At 41.8% G+C, this 14,023-nt stretch overlaps 1 protein-coding gene and 1 long non-coding RNA gene across 6 annotated transcripts in view; one reads left to right on the plus strand and one right to left on the minus strand.

The window, feature by feature from the left end:
* Window positions 1-14,023, minus strand: part of LOC118729851 (alpha-2-macroglobulin) — a 118,256-nt gene that overhangs the window by 60,582 nt on the left and 43,651 nt on the right. For 4 of the 5 annotated variants that reach the window (XM_045587731.1, XM_045587734.1, XM_045587730.1 and 1 more), the window contains exons 30-36: window positions 13,207-13,425; window positions 12,907-13,034; window positions 11,776-11,866; window positions 11,002-11,070; window positions 10,147-10,249; window positions 9,049-9,090; window positions 5,736-5,884 (exon numbers count right to left, since the gene is read on the minus strand). The exons of the other annotated variant lie outside the window; for it this stretch is intronic. In XM_045587731.1, the coding sequence (XP_045443687.1) occupies window positions 5,862-5,884; window positions 9,049-9,090; window positions 10,147-10,249; window positions 11,002-11,070; window positions 11,776-11,866; window positions 12,907-13,034; window positions 13,207-13,425 (675 nt within the window). In that variant the 3' untranslated portion in view covers window positions 5,736-5,861. Of the gene's footprint in view, window positions 1-5,735; window positions 5,885-9,048; window positions 9,091-10,146; window positions 10,250-11,001; window positions 11,071-11,775; window positions 11,867-12,906; window positions 13,035-13,206; window positions 13,426-14,023 lie in introns of those variants that run through there. 5 annotated transcript variants of the gene reach the window in all.
* Window positions 5,891-14,023, plus strand: part of LOC123653138 — a 31,644-nt gene continuing 23,511 nt past the window's right edge. Inside the window, exon 1 of the long non-coding RNA XR_006742785.1 lies at window positions 5,891-6,308. This is a non-coding gene — a long non-coding RNA (uncharacterized LOC123653138). The remainder of the gene's footprint in view (window positions 6,309-14,023) is intronic.

The following is a 14,023-nucleotide window of genomic DNA, read 5'->3' on the forward strand; positions in this document are numbered from 1 at the left end:
GCCAATGTTGGGCTTCATCTTGGTGACAACGTGGAAGACAGAGTAAGCAGGTATCCAGAAGAGGAAGTGATATTTGCATCCATCTTTCCAAATGCCCCGATGAGAGTGAACCTTTGTTTTTAGTAGAGTTTTCCTCACAGTGGGGTTGGTAAAGCAACATATTTTGGAAGATGGCCCTAGTCTTTGTTTGAAACTGATTTACTCCTGATAGGACCATGCCACTCTCCAACTCGTGGCGTCTGGTTTGTCTGGCAGCTTCTATGCTGGACCAGTATTTGGACACAGGAATGTTTGCCTTCCCTGGGAGCTCTGTGACCCAGAGTTTGGCTTACCCAACCATTTAACTCAGAGGCCCTGTCTTTTCCTCTGGGTGCAAAGATGGAGGGGCCCCAGGTGCCACTATTCTGGATCCCACACACCTCCGCACACCTTCTGGTTTGGGATTCCCCATGCCAATGAGGCTTCTATGCTCACTTTTCTGCGAAGGATTTCGTTTCATTCTTCTTCAGGAGAACCTAGAGTAATTTGCTCAAGGAGCCAGGCTCTCACAAAATTATTTCTGAGCAACTTCTGCTATTAACCTTGAAAATTCTTAAGGCAAAACAACACAAGGGCCTGGCTATGCTTTTGAAAGAGGTAAGGACAAATATCAGAGGATCAGAATCAGCATGGATCACATTCTTTCCAAATCCTTTCCATCAGTGAAAACAAAACACTGGTTAATGTTTCAGTCCATTATCCTTCCATGTTAGTCAAGGAAGAAATCTTGGAAAACAAATCTGTCACTTATTTGGGGAAAAGGAAAGGGAGTTTAGGTTTAGTTGAAGTATTAGTGAAGCAACTTTTCTTTTTCTTCTTTTGAAAGAGAAAGAGAAAAATAAACGGAGGTGGAAGCTTGTTTTGGAAATTCCAATTCTCACACACATATCTCCATCACCTCACATTGTTGATTAAAAACAGGCAGAAACTTCTGGTGCTAGGCTCCCAGGTCATAATTTTCTGATGCAATAGTGGATAACATCACCCCCCTCCCTAATTTCTTCTTTGATAGTCATTACCACACCCTGCATGGATTCCTTCTGCTTGTGCAAGTAAAATTATGGTCCTAGAAATCTGGAATTTTAATCCCAGGATTCTCTAAAGAGTACTAGCATTAAGAGACAACTGTTTTTCTGGAAACTGTGAGATACTGATAAAATGTTAATCTCTGTTTCCTGTTGTTCCAGTTTCTTATGTGAAAAATGGACCAGCAACGCTTAATCTCACGAGGTAGGGATCAAAATGTATAGTGAGAAGTATGCATTATTTGAGGGAAGAAGCTAGTTCTTTTCTCTTTGAAAACCTGAAGGTGAAATTAAAAAGTGGCTTGGAGAGGGAGAGCATTTCTTAGACTTCTGGCTGACCTATCCTCCTCTTGTTTTTCCACTTAATGCCTGATTGAGCAACCTCTTGTTTCTTACCAAGTTCTTTCTCACATTTGAATTCAGATTGTTTTTGGATCATATTTAATGATTTTTTTTCCAAGTTTTTATTTATTTATTTTATTTTTATTTTTTATCGTGAAACACTGAGTCATTTGATTCTGATTTACAAGAAAGTGAAGGAGAGAGGTTTCTCACACTGTCGGCCTCAGGGAGCAGGGGATGTGTCATCCCTGTCTGTGCTTGCTCACCCTTTTCACTTTGCCTGTGTTCATGTCATGATCAGATTAATTAAACACAAAAGTTATATATCTCCGAGATATATAGGAATGGTGTACTCATTGAGATATTACAAAACAACTGAAACTGCTTTATCTCTATGTATAAAGGATTCTCCCCTCTTTTTAAGAATCCCTGTGTCTCACTACTCTAAGCCATCAAAACTCACAAATAGGTTTTATAGCTCAATTAATGGCTATCGTCAAAGCTTCTGTGATCAAACCTGGCCATTTTGCCAGCATTAAGGATATAAGTAGGCATACTCTCTATTGTTTCAGCCTCTCCTTTATCCTGAAAAAATTCATTTTATCACTAAAAATTTTTCAGATTACTTTCTGTTTTTTTTTCCATCAATTGACACAATATAAAGACTCCTAATTGGGTAAAACAATAGCTTATACAATACTAGAGGCCTGATGCATGAAATTTGTGCAAGGGGGTTGGCCCTTGCAGCCCCGTGCCCCACCCACTGGTTGTTCTGGAAGGTCATTCCAGAAGGTCATTTTGGAAGATTGTTCCACCATCTGGTCTAATTAGCATATTAGCTCTTTATTATATAGGATTTCTCTTATGTTTTCTCCTAGCTCTTTTAAAGTTTTTAAAGTTCAGTTTTGGTGTACGTCCAAATCTATGCTATTTTTTTAAAAATGTTTATTGATTTTTAAAGAGAGAGGAAGGGAGAGGAATAGAGAGATAGAAATATGGATGAGAGCTAAATATCCATCAGCTGCCTCCGGCATGCCCCCTACTGGGGAACAAGCCCACAACCTAGGCATGTGCCCTGACTAGGAATCGAATCAGTGACCTCCTGGTTCATGGGTCGATGCTCAACCACTGAGCCATACCAGCCAGGCCCAAATTCATGCTTTTGTGGCAATCATACATTCTGCATGATTCTATTTGTATGAAGTTTACAGATGGGAAAAAATAATTTATGGCTATAAAAGTCAGAATATATTAATTACCCTGGGTGTTGAGATGAGTTTTGACTGAGAGTGGACATGTGAGAGTCTTTCTGAGATTCTGAAAATGTTTTCTAAGGTTTAATCATAAATGAAAATTTATCAAGCTGGGCCCTCCATATTTGTGCACTTTATGGTATATAAGTTATGACTTAATAAAACCAAAGTCCATAATAGTTATTTTCATAAATAACTAGCTGTTTATATAATAAAGAAACCACATATACATTTTCAACAAGAATACAATGAACTGCCTACAAAGGAGTACAAGAAATGCATATATTCTATATGAGAAAAGAACTTTAAAATAGCACTGAAGCACACACAAGAAGACTTGAAAAAATTAAAATCCTACATAATAAAAGTCTAATATGCTAAATGTCTGGTCAGCTCTTCAACCAATCAAAACATAATATGCTAATGATATGGTAAGGCTGCTCAACTGCTCACTATGATGTGTACTGACCATCAGGGGGCAGACTCTCTGATGGGTAGGTTAGCTTGCTGCTGGAGTACGGCCAATTGAGGCTGAGCGAGACAGGCCAGACATGCCCTGGAGCCATCCCATGACCCCTCCCTGGTTGGCCAACCTCCTGCATCCCTTCCCGGCCCTGATCATGCACTGGTGGGGTCCCTTGGATCTGGCCCTCTCACAATCTGGGACAAATTGGGGGATGTTGGAGAGCCAGTTTTGGCTTAATCCCGCAGATCAGGCTGAGGGACCCTACTGGTGCATGAATTTATGCACCGGGCCTCTAGTCCTAATATATAAAAACTCAGGGTCATAACATCCAAAATGACTGCAGGCACTCACTGCTGAGGGGGGCTGTGATCAGGCCCAAAGAAATGCCCGGGATAGAGAAGCAGAGTCTGATCCATAGCCTCCACGACAGCTGTTAATCAGCCCTTGCCTCTCTCTTTCTCTCAGAGCTTGGCCAGCAGCTGCACCTCCCTTTCTCTCAGGCCCATTGATAGGCCTGCAGATACTAACTGGCATAGAAACCAACCAATCAGAACCAAATCTGGGTGAACTGTGAGGAGTCAATGGCTGCTTAGGAGGCAGAGCTTTTGATGCTGACTAGCATAGAAACTGACCAATCAGAATGTAATCTGGATGAACTGCAAAGACAGAACCTAAGGTGGGGACTAAGAAGGGGTTTTAAGGGCAACAACTATTTAGTGTAAGGTGTAAGAAAGCGGTTTAATTTTTAATGATCGGTTTGGCAGTATAGTGCCTATAGCTGGCTGTCAGTCCAGAAAAAGGGATTATGTATTTTTGTCTGCCAAGAACATCTCCTCCTGATGAAAAAGGCTCCCCCTGCCATTTAAGCAATCCTATCCTATATAATCTATCTATACTACTAAAAGGGTAATATGCTAATTAGATCAGGTTGACTGGCCATCTTCTGGATGTATGACTTCCTTCCGGACAAAGCCATGTTGGTGGGGACCAAGGCAGATCACATCATTAGGGGAGATCAGGCTTGCAGGGAGGGCATTTGGGTTAGATCAGGCCAGGAGGGGAGAGCAGTTGGGGGCAACCAGGCTGGTAAAGTAGGGCAGTTGGGGGTGAGATCAGGCCAGCAGGGGAGGGCAAGTTGGGGGTGAGATCAGATTGGTAGGGGAGGACTATTGGGTGTGAGGGAGGGCAGGCCGGTAGGGGAGGGCAGTTGGGGGCAAGATCAGGCCAGCAGAGGAGGGCAGTTAGGGGCTATCAGGTAGGCAGTCAGAGGCAGTTAGGGTGATCAGGCAGGCAGGAAGGTGAGTAGTTAGGAGTCAGTGGTCCCAGATTGCAGTCAGACATCCCCCAATGGGTCCCTGATTGGAGAGGGTGCAGGCTGGGCTGAGGGAACCCCCACCTGTGCACGAATTTCATGCACTGGCCACTAGTTAAAAATAAAACACAAAACACACCATGTTCTTGGATAGGGAGGTCAACCTTAAAAAGCTGACAACTCTCCCTATGTTAATGAACACATTTGATGAGATTCCAGTAAGATATTCAATAGAAAAGCTGATTCAGGTAGGAAATCAAATAAGGACATATTTGAAAAACTCAAAAAAAAAAAAAAAAAGCAATAAGTGGGTACTAGTTCTATAAGATAGTAAAACACACCATAAAGTCTTGATTATTGAAAGTGTATTCCTGGCACATAAATACACAGAGAGTCCAAAGAAACAGACTAGAAATTACAGAAATGCCCACCAAAACATATGTGAATATAGTATATGTTGCAGGAAGGTTATAAGTGTGTCCTTTCAAATTAGTGTGCCAGAGATAAAATGCTTAATGAAAGCTTTGGGGACAACTGGATAGATTTATAACTATACTTCACCTCTGTGTGGGAGTGTATTATTTTTTCTTAATTATATACTGTCGTTCCTGTAAGAGAGCTATATATTTCTTTACATTGCTATGTTTGTTTCCTTGTGGGAAGAGTCACCTTGCCCTGATTCCACAATTGAAATCAGGTTTGGTCCCATGACCTGTTTTAGCCAATAAAATTATAAATGGACACGATATACACCTTATCTGAGCTGACGGTTTAGGAGCCATTGCTTGATTCAGCTATTCCCTTTCTCTCCTTTCATTAGGATAGTTTATCATCAATGATATTTAAGGTACAGTCTGTTACTATCCCCACTTATTTGTGAAAAAGCTGAAGCAGAAAGTCTCAGCTGCTGAGGTAAGGATAGAGTCAGAATTTGAATCAGTACTGCCTATCTCCAACACATCCTTTAACTTTAATTATTTTATTCTCTTTTGGAGTCCCATTTTTGTTGTCTTAGCTTAATGACAAAGACAAATATTTCTTGTTTCCTCTTAAGAAATATTTATCCATTCCTAGTTACTCATCAATACTTTTCTCCCCAGCTTCCTAGATCAGTGATTCCCCCCACCAAGGTTTCTCAGAACATAAATTATTTTCAGTTATTGTCTAGTTGATTTTATATGTTAAATTCACAGTTGTAATATGAGCAGGTATATTTCAAATCTGTACTCTTCACATTATTTAAAACAATACAACTCATAAGTAAGCATGTTTGAAGAATAAATGATGGAACAAATAACTTGATTAGAAATATATATTTATTCAACAAGCCTTTTTGACGTCTGTTTTACAGAGATAACCAGATTCCTTCTAAATATAAGTACAGGACAGGGAATCCAGCAAAAGATGTAGTCTAAATATGATCCTCAAACATTTTCTTGCTCTGCATCTAGGTGAGAAAAGAAACATAAAAAAGTTGTAGGGTTTCTTCAGGAATATCCCCTCAGTTGAGTCTGAGCAGTGAGTGTGAGCTAAATTTGGGGTCAACAAACTTTCTCTGTGAAATGCTAGATGCTAAATATTTTGGACTTTGCAGGCCAAATGGTTTACGTCATAACTACTTAACTTATAATAGCAGCCATAGAAAATAGATACAAGTGTGGATTAGTTCCAATAAAACTTCATTTATAAAAATGTGTTAGGTTAGATTAGGCAGGAGAATCATAATAGTTGGCCCTTGAAATGAAGGAAACCAATGAGCTGTGATGTGAAATGTTGTCTGTTATTCCTGGCTACCCTACAAACATAAATAAAACTTATTGACTTTTCTAATATTGGAACGAATATCTTAAATTGGAGAGCCCACCTACAGGGTAAGTTCCCTTCTCCAGTATTCTCTTTGTGTGAGAATGTGCCATATAAATTGTCTCAGATCTAGAATAAGACTTGTAAAGAATTTTAGAGGAGGATCCAAGATGGCTGCTCGGGGAGACACCTAACCGCAGCAGCACACAACAATTTCAATGGAATACAACTAAAATGTAGAGTGGACATCGCCCAGAGCTACAGGTAGTCGACTGACTGAAAATTCTACAACAAGAAGGAAAGAGAAAACCAGAAGGAAAATCAGAGGAGCTGAAAAAAAGCCTAAGGTACGGAGACATGCTGCGCACTCACGCGCGGAGAGATCACAGCCAGAGAGGAGGAGAGGGCTGGGTGCTGCCTGGCGTTCCCTAGCAGGAAGGAAATAAAACCCCGAGCCTGGGCTGAACCCCCGAACCGGCAGCGCTGACCCCCAGTTATGAGCCAGACCCTGGGACCCAGGCTCCGGCAGGGGAGACGGGGCTTTGAGGCGGAATCCCAAGCTAGCAGCGAAAAGCAGGGCCCCCAGAGTTGCGCGCACATTGTGCGCAGAGGACTGAATGTTGACTCTGATGCTGGATTACCCTAGCAGGAAGAAACAAAGCCTCCGGCGGCGCTGAGCCTCAGTCCGGACTGCTCTGAACCCCAGTCCTGGACCAGACCCTGGGGACCCAGGCTTGGGCAGGGGGAGACGGGGCTGTGAGGCGGAATCCCAGGGGAGTGGTGAAAAGCAGAGCCCCCAGAGTCGCGCGCACTGCGCGCAGAGGACAATCTGTTGATTCTGATCCTAGACTCCCCTAGCGGGAAGGAGAAAAAAAAACCTCCAGACTGGAGGAATGCAACAGGGAGCAGGAGCCCCTGCCGGACACCAGCCAGCTGGGCGCCGGCAGGGAGCCGGGCGACGGGAGCCAAGGCCGGGGGCTGCTTCCTGGGCGGCGCCGACCCCGGCAACAGGCTGAAGCAGCTCGGGAGCCCAGAGAGAACAAAGGGGTGCCACAGGCCAACCTGCTGAGCTCCCAGGACAGGAGGAAGAAACCAAAGTTCTCAATGTGAAGAAATCAAGTGAGAGCAAAAGATAGTAAAATTACTTAAGAAAGAATAAAAAGACGATCTTGAAAAATCAAAGACTAAGTCAGAACTCAACTCACCAGCCAACATTGCAACATAAATGCGTTTAAAAAAAAAAGGACAGAATGTTGGAACAGCGGCGGCCAGGCCTAGAATGCCCAGGCACAAAGCAATGGCAACCGGGCCCAGAGCAGCAACGGCCAGGCCCCAGAACAGCAGCAGCCAGAACCAGAACAACAACAGCCAGCACTGGAGCAGCCAGACCTGGGGCAGTGGCAGCCAGGCCTGAGGTAGAGGCAGCCAAGCCCAGGGTGGCAAGTCCAGGAACACCCAGACCTGAGTGGCCAGGCCCGGAGAAGCCGGGCCCAGAGCAGCTGGGTTGGGAGCAGCCAGGTCCAGAACAGCAGTAGCCACGCCAGGAGCATCCAGGCTGGGAGCATCCAGGCTGGGAGCGGCCAGACTCGGAGCGGCCGGGCCCGGGGCAGCCGGGCCCAGAGCAGCCAGGTCTGGTGCGGCCAGGCCCAGAGCAGCCCAGGCCCGGAGCAGCGGCTGCCAGGCTGGGAGTGGCCAGGCCCGGAGCAGCCGGGTCTGGTGCGGCCAGGCCCGGAGCAGCAGCTGCCAGGCTGGGAGCGGCCAGACCCAGAGCAGCGGCTGCCAGGCTGGGAGCAGCCAGGCCCGGAGCAGCCGGGTCTGGTGTGGCCAGGCCCGGAGCAGCAGCTGCCAGGCTGGGAGCGGCCAGGCCCGGAGAAGCCGTGTCCTGTGCGGCCAGGCCCGGAGCAGCAGCTGCCAGGCTGGGAGCGGCCAGGCCCAAAGCAGCGGTTGCCAGGCTGGGAGCGGCCAGGCCCGGAGCAGCCGTGTCTGGTGCGACCAGGCCCGGAGCAGCAGCTGCCAGGCTGGGAGCGGCCAGGCCCGGAGCAGCTGGGTCTGGTGCGGCCAGGCCCGGAGCAGCAGCTGCCAGGCTGGGAGCGGCCCCGCCAGGAGCGGCTGGGCCCGGAGAAGCCGGGCCCAGAGCAGCCGGGTCGGGTGCGGCCAGGCCCGGAGCAGCAGCAGCCAGGTCCAGAGCAACTAGGTCAGGAGCGGCGGTGACCAGACCCGGAGCAGCTGATTGTGGAACGAACCAGAGCAACAGAGGCCAGGCCTGGAGCAGCCAGGCCCGGAACAGCTCGCTCCTCGCCTGCCCCTGCCCCACGGCTGCCTCTCAGACATGGCTGGAAACTTTTGTGGGAACTTGAGGGTCTGCTGAATCAAGTGATGAAGGCTTAGATCTGGATGTGTTGAGTTAGTGTAGGGCTAGGGTGTTGATATTTGAGTGCCTTGGGTGGGGCCTGGATGAGGCTGGTTGACCTATTTGGTCTTTTGTGTGAAATGTATCATTGGGCATATGGTGGTATTATTGATATGAGAAAATGCTAAGTAACTGATTTACCATCTGAAAAGGGATTTACTATCGGGGAAAGGGAGGGAGGAAGAGACTGAACATAAACTGCACCTATGAATGAGGACAATAGGGGATGGGGAGGGGCGGAGGGTGGGATGGGAACCTGGTGGAGGGGGGAAGAAATGAGGAACCTTTGTAACAATATGAACAATAAAGATTGATTTAAAAAAAAAGAATTTTAAATTTACAACATTTAGGGAGCAAAGTTAATAATGGAGTATTGATCATGGCATGTGATTTCTTACCTATGCTGCAGGGGGCAGTGTACTCAGCAATAGCGAACTCACCTAAAAAATATAAGATGAAAGAAGAAACAAAAAAAAAATCTATGAACAAGAAGCCATATTGAGTCTATTTACTTTACTTTTGGTGAAAAGTATATCATATCAGGATTGTTAAAGCTCCATTCAAATAGACCAGAGTTGAACAGGATAGCTAACGTTTATACTCCCCCTCACCCCCACTCTAGAATGGAGGAGGGGGATTGAAGCCTGTTTAGATAGTAGCTATTCAAATTTTAAATTCTTAGGAAGATGTCCATTGTTGCTCTCTCTTTTTCTTGTAGCTCTTTCTTCCATGAACTCTCTGCTTCTTCTCACTTTGTCCAGCTTGCTTCCTGAATCCCTTTTCTAAGATTATTGCTCTAGCCTAAAATGCTTCCTATTTCTATTTATTATTATTAAGAGAAAGTGGAAGAGAGAGAGAAAGACATAGAGAAATATAGATATGAGAGAAACACATCAACAAGTGGTTGCCTCCTAAATACGCCCTGAAGGGGAAGAATTGGGAACCAAGGTAGTGTGTGCTCTTGGTGGGAACCAAACCCAGGATCCTTCAGTCTACAGGCCAATGCTCTACTCACTGAGCAAAACCTGCTAAGACTTTACTTCTATTTACTTTAGAAGGTGTACTCTTCCATTAGGATCCAACTCAAATCTTTCTTCCTCAGTTTGTCTTTTTTTTTTTTTTTTTTACCTGTTTGTCCATCTTAAGTTCTAGTCATCCGTGCTGTTTTTCTCCCCCAGTTTCTTATCCCTTAGCTTGAGAACACTCATTTATCATTAACTGTCTTTTCTGGTTACATTATCTTTCCATGTGTACTATGTTCTTTATATCTCTAAACTATTTGAGAGCAGTCACCAAATATTATCTTTCTTTGTAAATTCTTAAGTTTATGACTCAAGAAATATTAGTTGATAAATTTGTAGGGTTTCTACAGTATATAGCTTGGAGGAAAGGGACAAATAGATATAAATTGGCTTGTCTAAAACCAGGATCAATTGTCATCTATTTCTTGGTTATGGGTTGAGACTATTTAATTGTCTCAGTTTTTTTTCACTTACGAGTCTCATAGTAATCATAGACTTTAACAATCGCTGGCTTTAGGTCTCTCACTGGGATGTCTTGCAGAACCGTGAAAGAAAAGCTTAGTGTCTGTGCTGTCACCTAAAAGGAAAAGTGGGAGTAATAAAGAGGTTAGAAATCCTCTTCTCTCTTTTTTGAGTAAAACATATTCTTTATTGTTCTCTGACTCTTCTTCACCTGGGTCTTTTAGGTAAGTAAACATTTGTGGATGTCAAGATAGGTTTAGAAGGCAACTTTGGGAACTCTTTACAATGAACAAAATCCTCCAGATACTCTCCTAAACAACAGAGACAACCCATATGCTCTTGTAGTCCTCTACAAGAAATTAACTGAGTCTATGTGAATGTGTTTTAAGATGCAGATACTTGTACCACTGTAATTATAATACAAAACTATTAGTTTTGTGTGGTTAGATAAAACATTTCCTTTGCTTTGCAGTTGACTTTGAAGATACTCATGAGATCTACATTTTATTATACGTAGTGATATGTTTATCAGAATATTAACAGTATTATTAATCACAGTGGTATATTTATTCTTTTTGGTAGATTTTTAAAATAACATGCACGATAAACATTTATTCTGTTGACTTTTTTTTTTACACTCGAAATCATAGAAGTACTCATATTCTAATTGTAACATAATTAAAAAGAGAGTAGACATTCTATGGATTTAAAAGGAAATTTTCCATTTATTCTTTTTAGAATAGAATAACTTTCTGGAAGGGTGCTACTAATTATTGCTTTTCTCATATTACTTATCTTCTACTGAGAAGACCCACTTAAAAAGTCAACTGATATATATAATCTCAGCTCAAATGCCAGAGTTCTCACCTGTTCCACATAAATGATGACATGGTTATTGCTCACTTCTGTCCTGCTCACATGGCTAGATCTTTCAAGCTGAAGAAAATTAGAGAACTCAAAAAGTTAGACAACAGATATGAGAACACTGAGACCTAGAGCAGATTGTAGAAAAGGACAAATGTTTATTCTTTAAGTAGTATGAAGACTAGAATGCTTAAGACTCATCTTCATGATTAAGTATCAAGGTGCATTAGCTATACAAAAGCTGGGTGAGGGGAAGGAATCACATTTGCAATCAGGCTTCAACGTTGTCATGTATTGACTGAAAAAAATCACTTGGATTGCTATCAAGAGAAGGAAGCCAGCTATTTTCAGGTCATGATTTTCATTATCCTTCAATATTCAATTATTAGACTCTGTCATCTTTGCTGATTCAAGCTCACATTAGTTTTATCATTGTCAAATTTTGTGTGTGCATATTAGTCAAATTGGTAGTTAGTCATAGTCTGTTTTTCTTGCTTGTAGTTTTATTGTTTCATGCCCATGTGCTTTCAGTTCATAACTAGACCATGAGTGGCCTAAGAATAAGATCTCCCCTTGTAGTCCTCTGGTATCACACAGGTTTCTTAGTTTAGAGCCAAATAAATAGTTACTGAATTTAATTTCATGGGTTTGTTGGAAAATATTTTTTTTTTTTTTGAGACAGGATGATATGGATAGGGCTTTGATATTGGTATGGTCTCATTTAAAGATACATATAATCCTTTTGTTTGGGATCTACTATGCTTAAAATACACCTACCATTTTTACTGTTGGTTTCAAGGGAATAAAACCAGATACCATTTTCACATCAACAATCACCATATTGGAGACAGGGCGGCTCCCTCTGTAACTGTGGTGTCAGAGAAAAAACGAGTTAGAATTTATTATGTAAAAGAAAGCCAGATTTCCTCAAGACCCACCAGAAACCTGTCCATCTTCATGAAGTTTCCCCTAAGATTATGACCTACAGAAATCTGTGTTCCTGGACATGTACAATATCAATGTCTAGAACCCTGTATATACACCAGATTTACAGCTTACTGATATCATAGTTGTTCAAGGCTCAGTCCCACACTATCAAAACAGAATCTTTGGGAATGGAGCTAGGTAATCTGCTTTTTTAACACATCTACATGTTTTGGACATTCTACCTATATTACTCATTTGTTATATAGTATATCTTACTTTTATATTTTTAGTTAACTTAAAATGTAGCATGTCTCCAAAGAGCAACTCTAAAATGTAAGGACAGATAAATCCTAATGCTTTATACTTTGATTAAATTTATGTTTAATAATTGGGTTGGTTGTCTGAAATATCTTTTGTTTTATAATATTAATGTTATTAGTATTAGATATAAAGCAATATAATTTGGGCTATGTTTTCTTAGACTCCTCAAAGTTTTGATGGCTTATGATAAGGCAACTTCTATATTTTATATGTAATAAACACTTTGTATTGAATATTAGCCTTTATTATTCATTTTATTAGAAAAAATAAAATAGAATATAACTATTCAGAAGAGGTAAGAAAGATTTACTTCAACTTAAAGTAAAAATATTTGAAAAAAATTATTTTTTGCAATGAGTTAAATAAAAATGAGTATAAAAGATAACTAGAAATTGATTAGAACATTAAAATTTTTTATTAAACACATTTATGACTCAACTTTGCTTTCAAATGCTTTTAGAGCATTATTAAAACTTTAAGACAAAACATTTATTAGAGAAAAAGATAATTTCATAATGATAGAAAACTAACTTCATTAGTGTATATATATTAATTTTAAATTTCATTTATCTACTAGCATAGCTTTTGAATATATTGATTATTGATTGTTCCAAGTAGCTTTTAGACTCAGGATTAGATGACTCAGTCAGAAGATCTTACCTGACATCCACTGAGATCTGGAAACTGGTGTGGGCTTTGGGTCCGTCACAAGTTTGGGGCAGAGTTTGTACCTCCAAAGCAAATGGGGATTCCTCTTTTTCGGGAAGGACATTATATTTCATGGATGTCTGTGGAACACCAAAGACAACGTCAGTTTTTCTTTTCCTGGGAAGCCTCACTTTTTCATCATTTAACTCCTCCAGATTTACTCTTTCCTTGTCCAGGAAGCAAAGAGCAGAGCTTCCTTTTTAGTAGGAGCATTTCAAGTTGACTTTTCCCAATATAATTCTAGAGTCTCACCTGGAGATACACACATCTTTGCCCAGTCACTGTTATGGTGTATTCCCCAGGCACCTCTGGCAATGAGACCTGCTGCAGTAACAGGAGGTTGTTGCTATCCACTTGGAATTTTGAGGAAAAGGCTTGTGAGTCACGAATGGTCACTTGTGCAGTTTTCTGAGTCCTGGTGAAAGTGGCTGCTCCATATTTAGACAGGGCATGGAGAGCTACCACTGTGTCCTGGAAGAGAGGAGGAGAGGAAACACACCCAAAGAGTAAGTTTTTGATGGCTGGGATTTTCCTCAAAGTCTGTGTTAGCTACTGCAAGGGGGTGATGGCTTTCCTCCCCTAAAGTATATACCTGCCAATTGCTTTTTCTTTTTCTCTGCCTTGAAGGCATAATCAAAGTCATGCTACAGTTTCTCCAAATGAAATAAAAGACTATTAATGCAAATTAGATTCACAATTTAAACTCATTTGTGTTGGTCTTGTCCTAAGGGACTATTTCTGTGCCCAGAAGTTGTGCCCTACTCTTTCTCATCAATACCTCTCTTTTTTTATATCTTTCAAAAAATAGGTTTAAAGTTAAAAAGTTAAGACAAAAAGGTGACTGTCATTTACTAGACAGTAATTTAGATAGAATGACATAAATTTGCTGAGAATAACAAGTGTGGTATAAGATCAGTTGCACTTTCCTAAGTTTCTTTTCCCCTTCAGATAGTCTCCCCCCCTACAAGTTACTTATTGAATTTTATTTTAATTTTTTATCTTTACTGTTGAAAGTATTACATATGTCCCCTTCCCCCCCCATTGACACCTTCTAGTTTGCACCTGCCCC

Source organism: Pipistrellus kuhlii, unplaced genomic scaffold (assembly GCF_014108245.1).
Source record: "Pipistrellus kuhlii isolate mPipKuh1 unplaced genomic scaffold, mPipKuh1.p scaffold_m20_p_3, whole genome shotgun sequence".
Taxonomy (NCBI): domain Eukaryota; kingdom Metazoa; phylum Chordata; class Mammalia; order Chiroptera; family Vespertilionidae; genus Pipistrellus; species Pipistrellus kuhlii.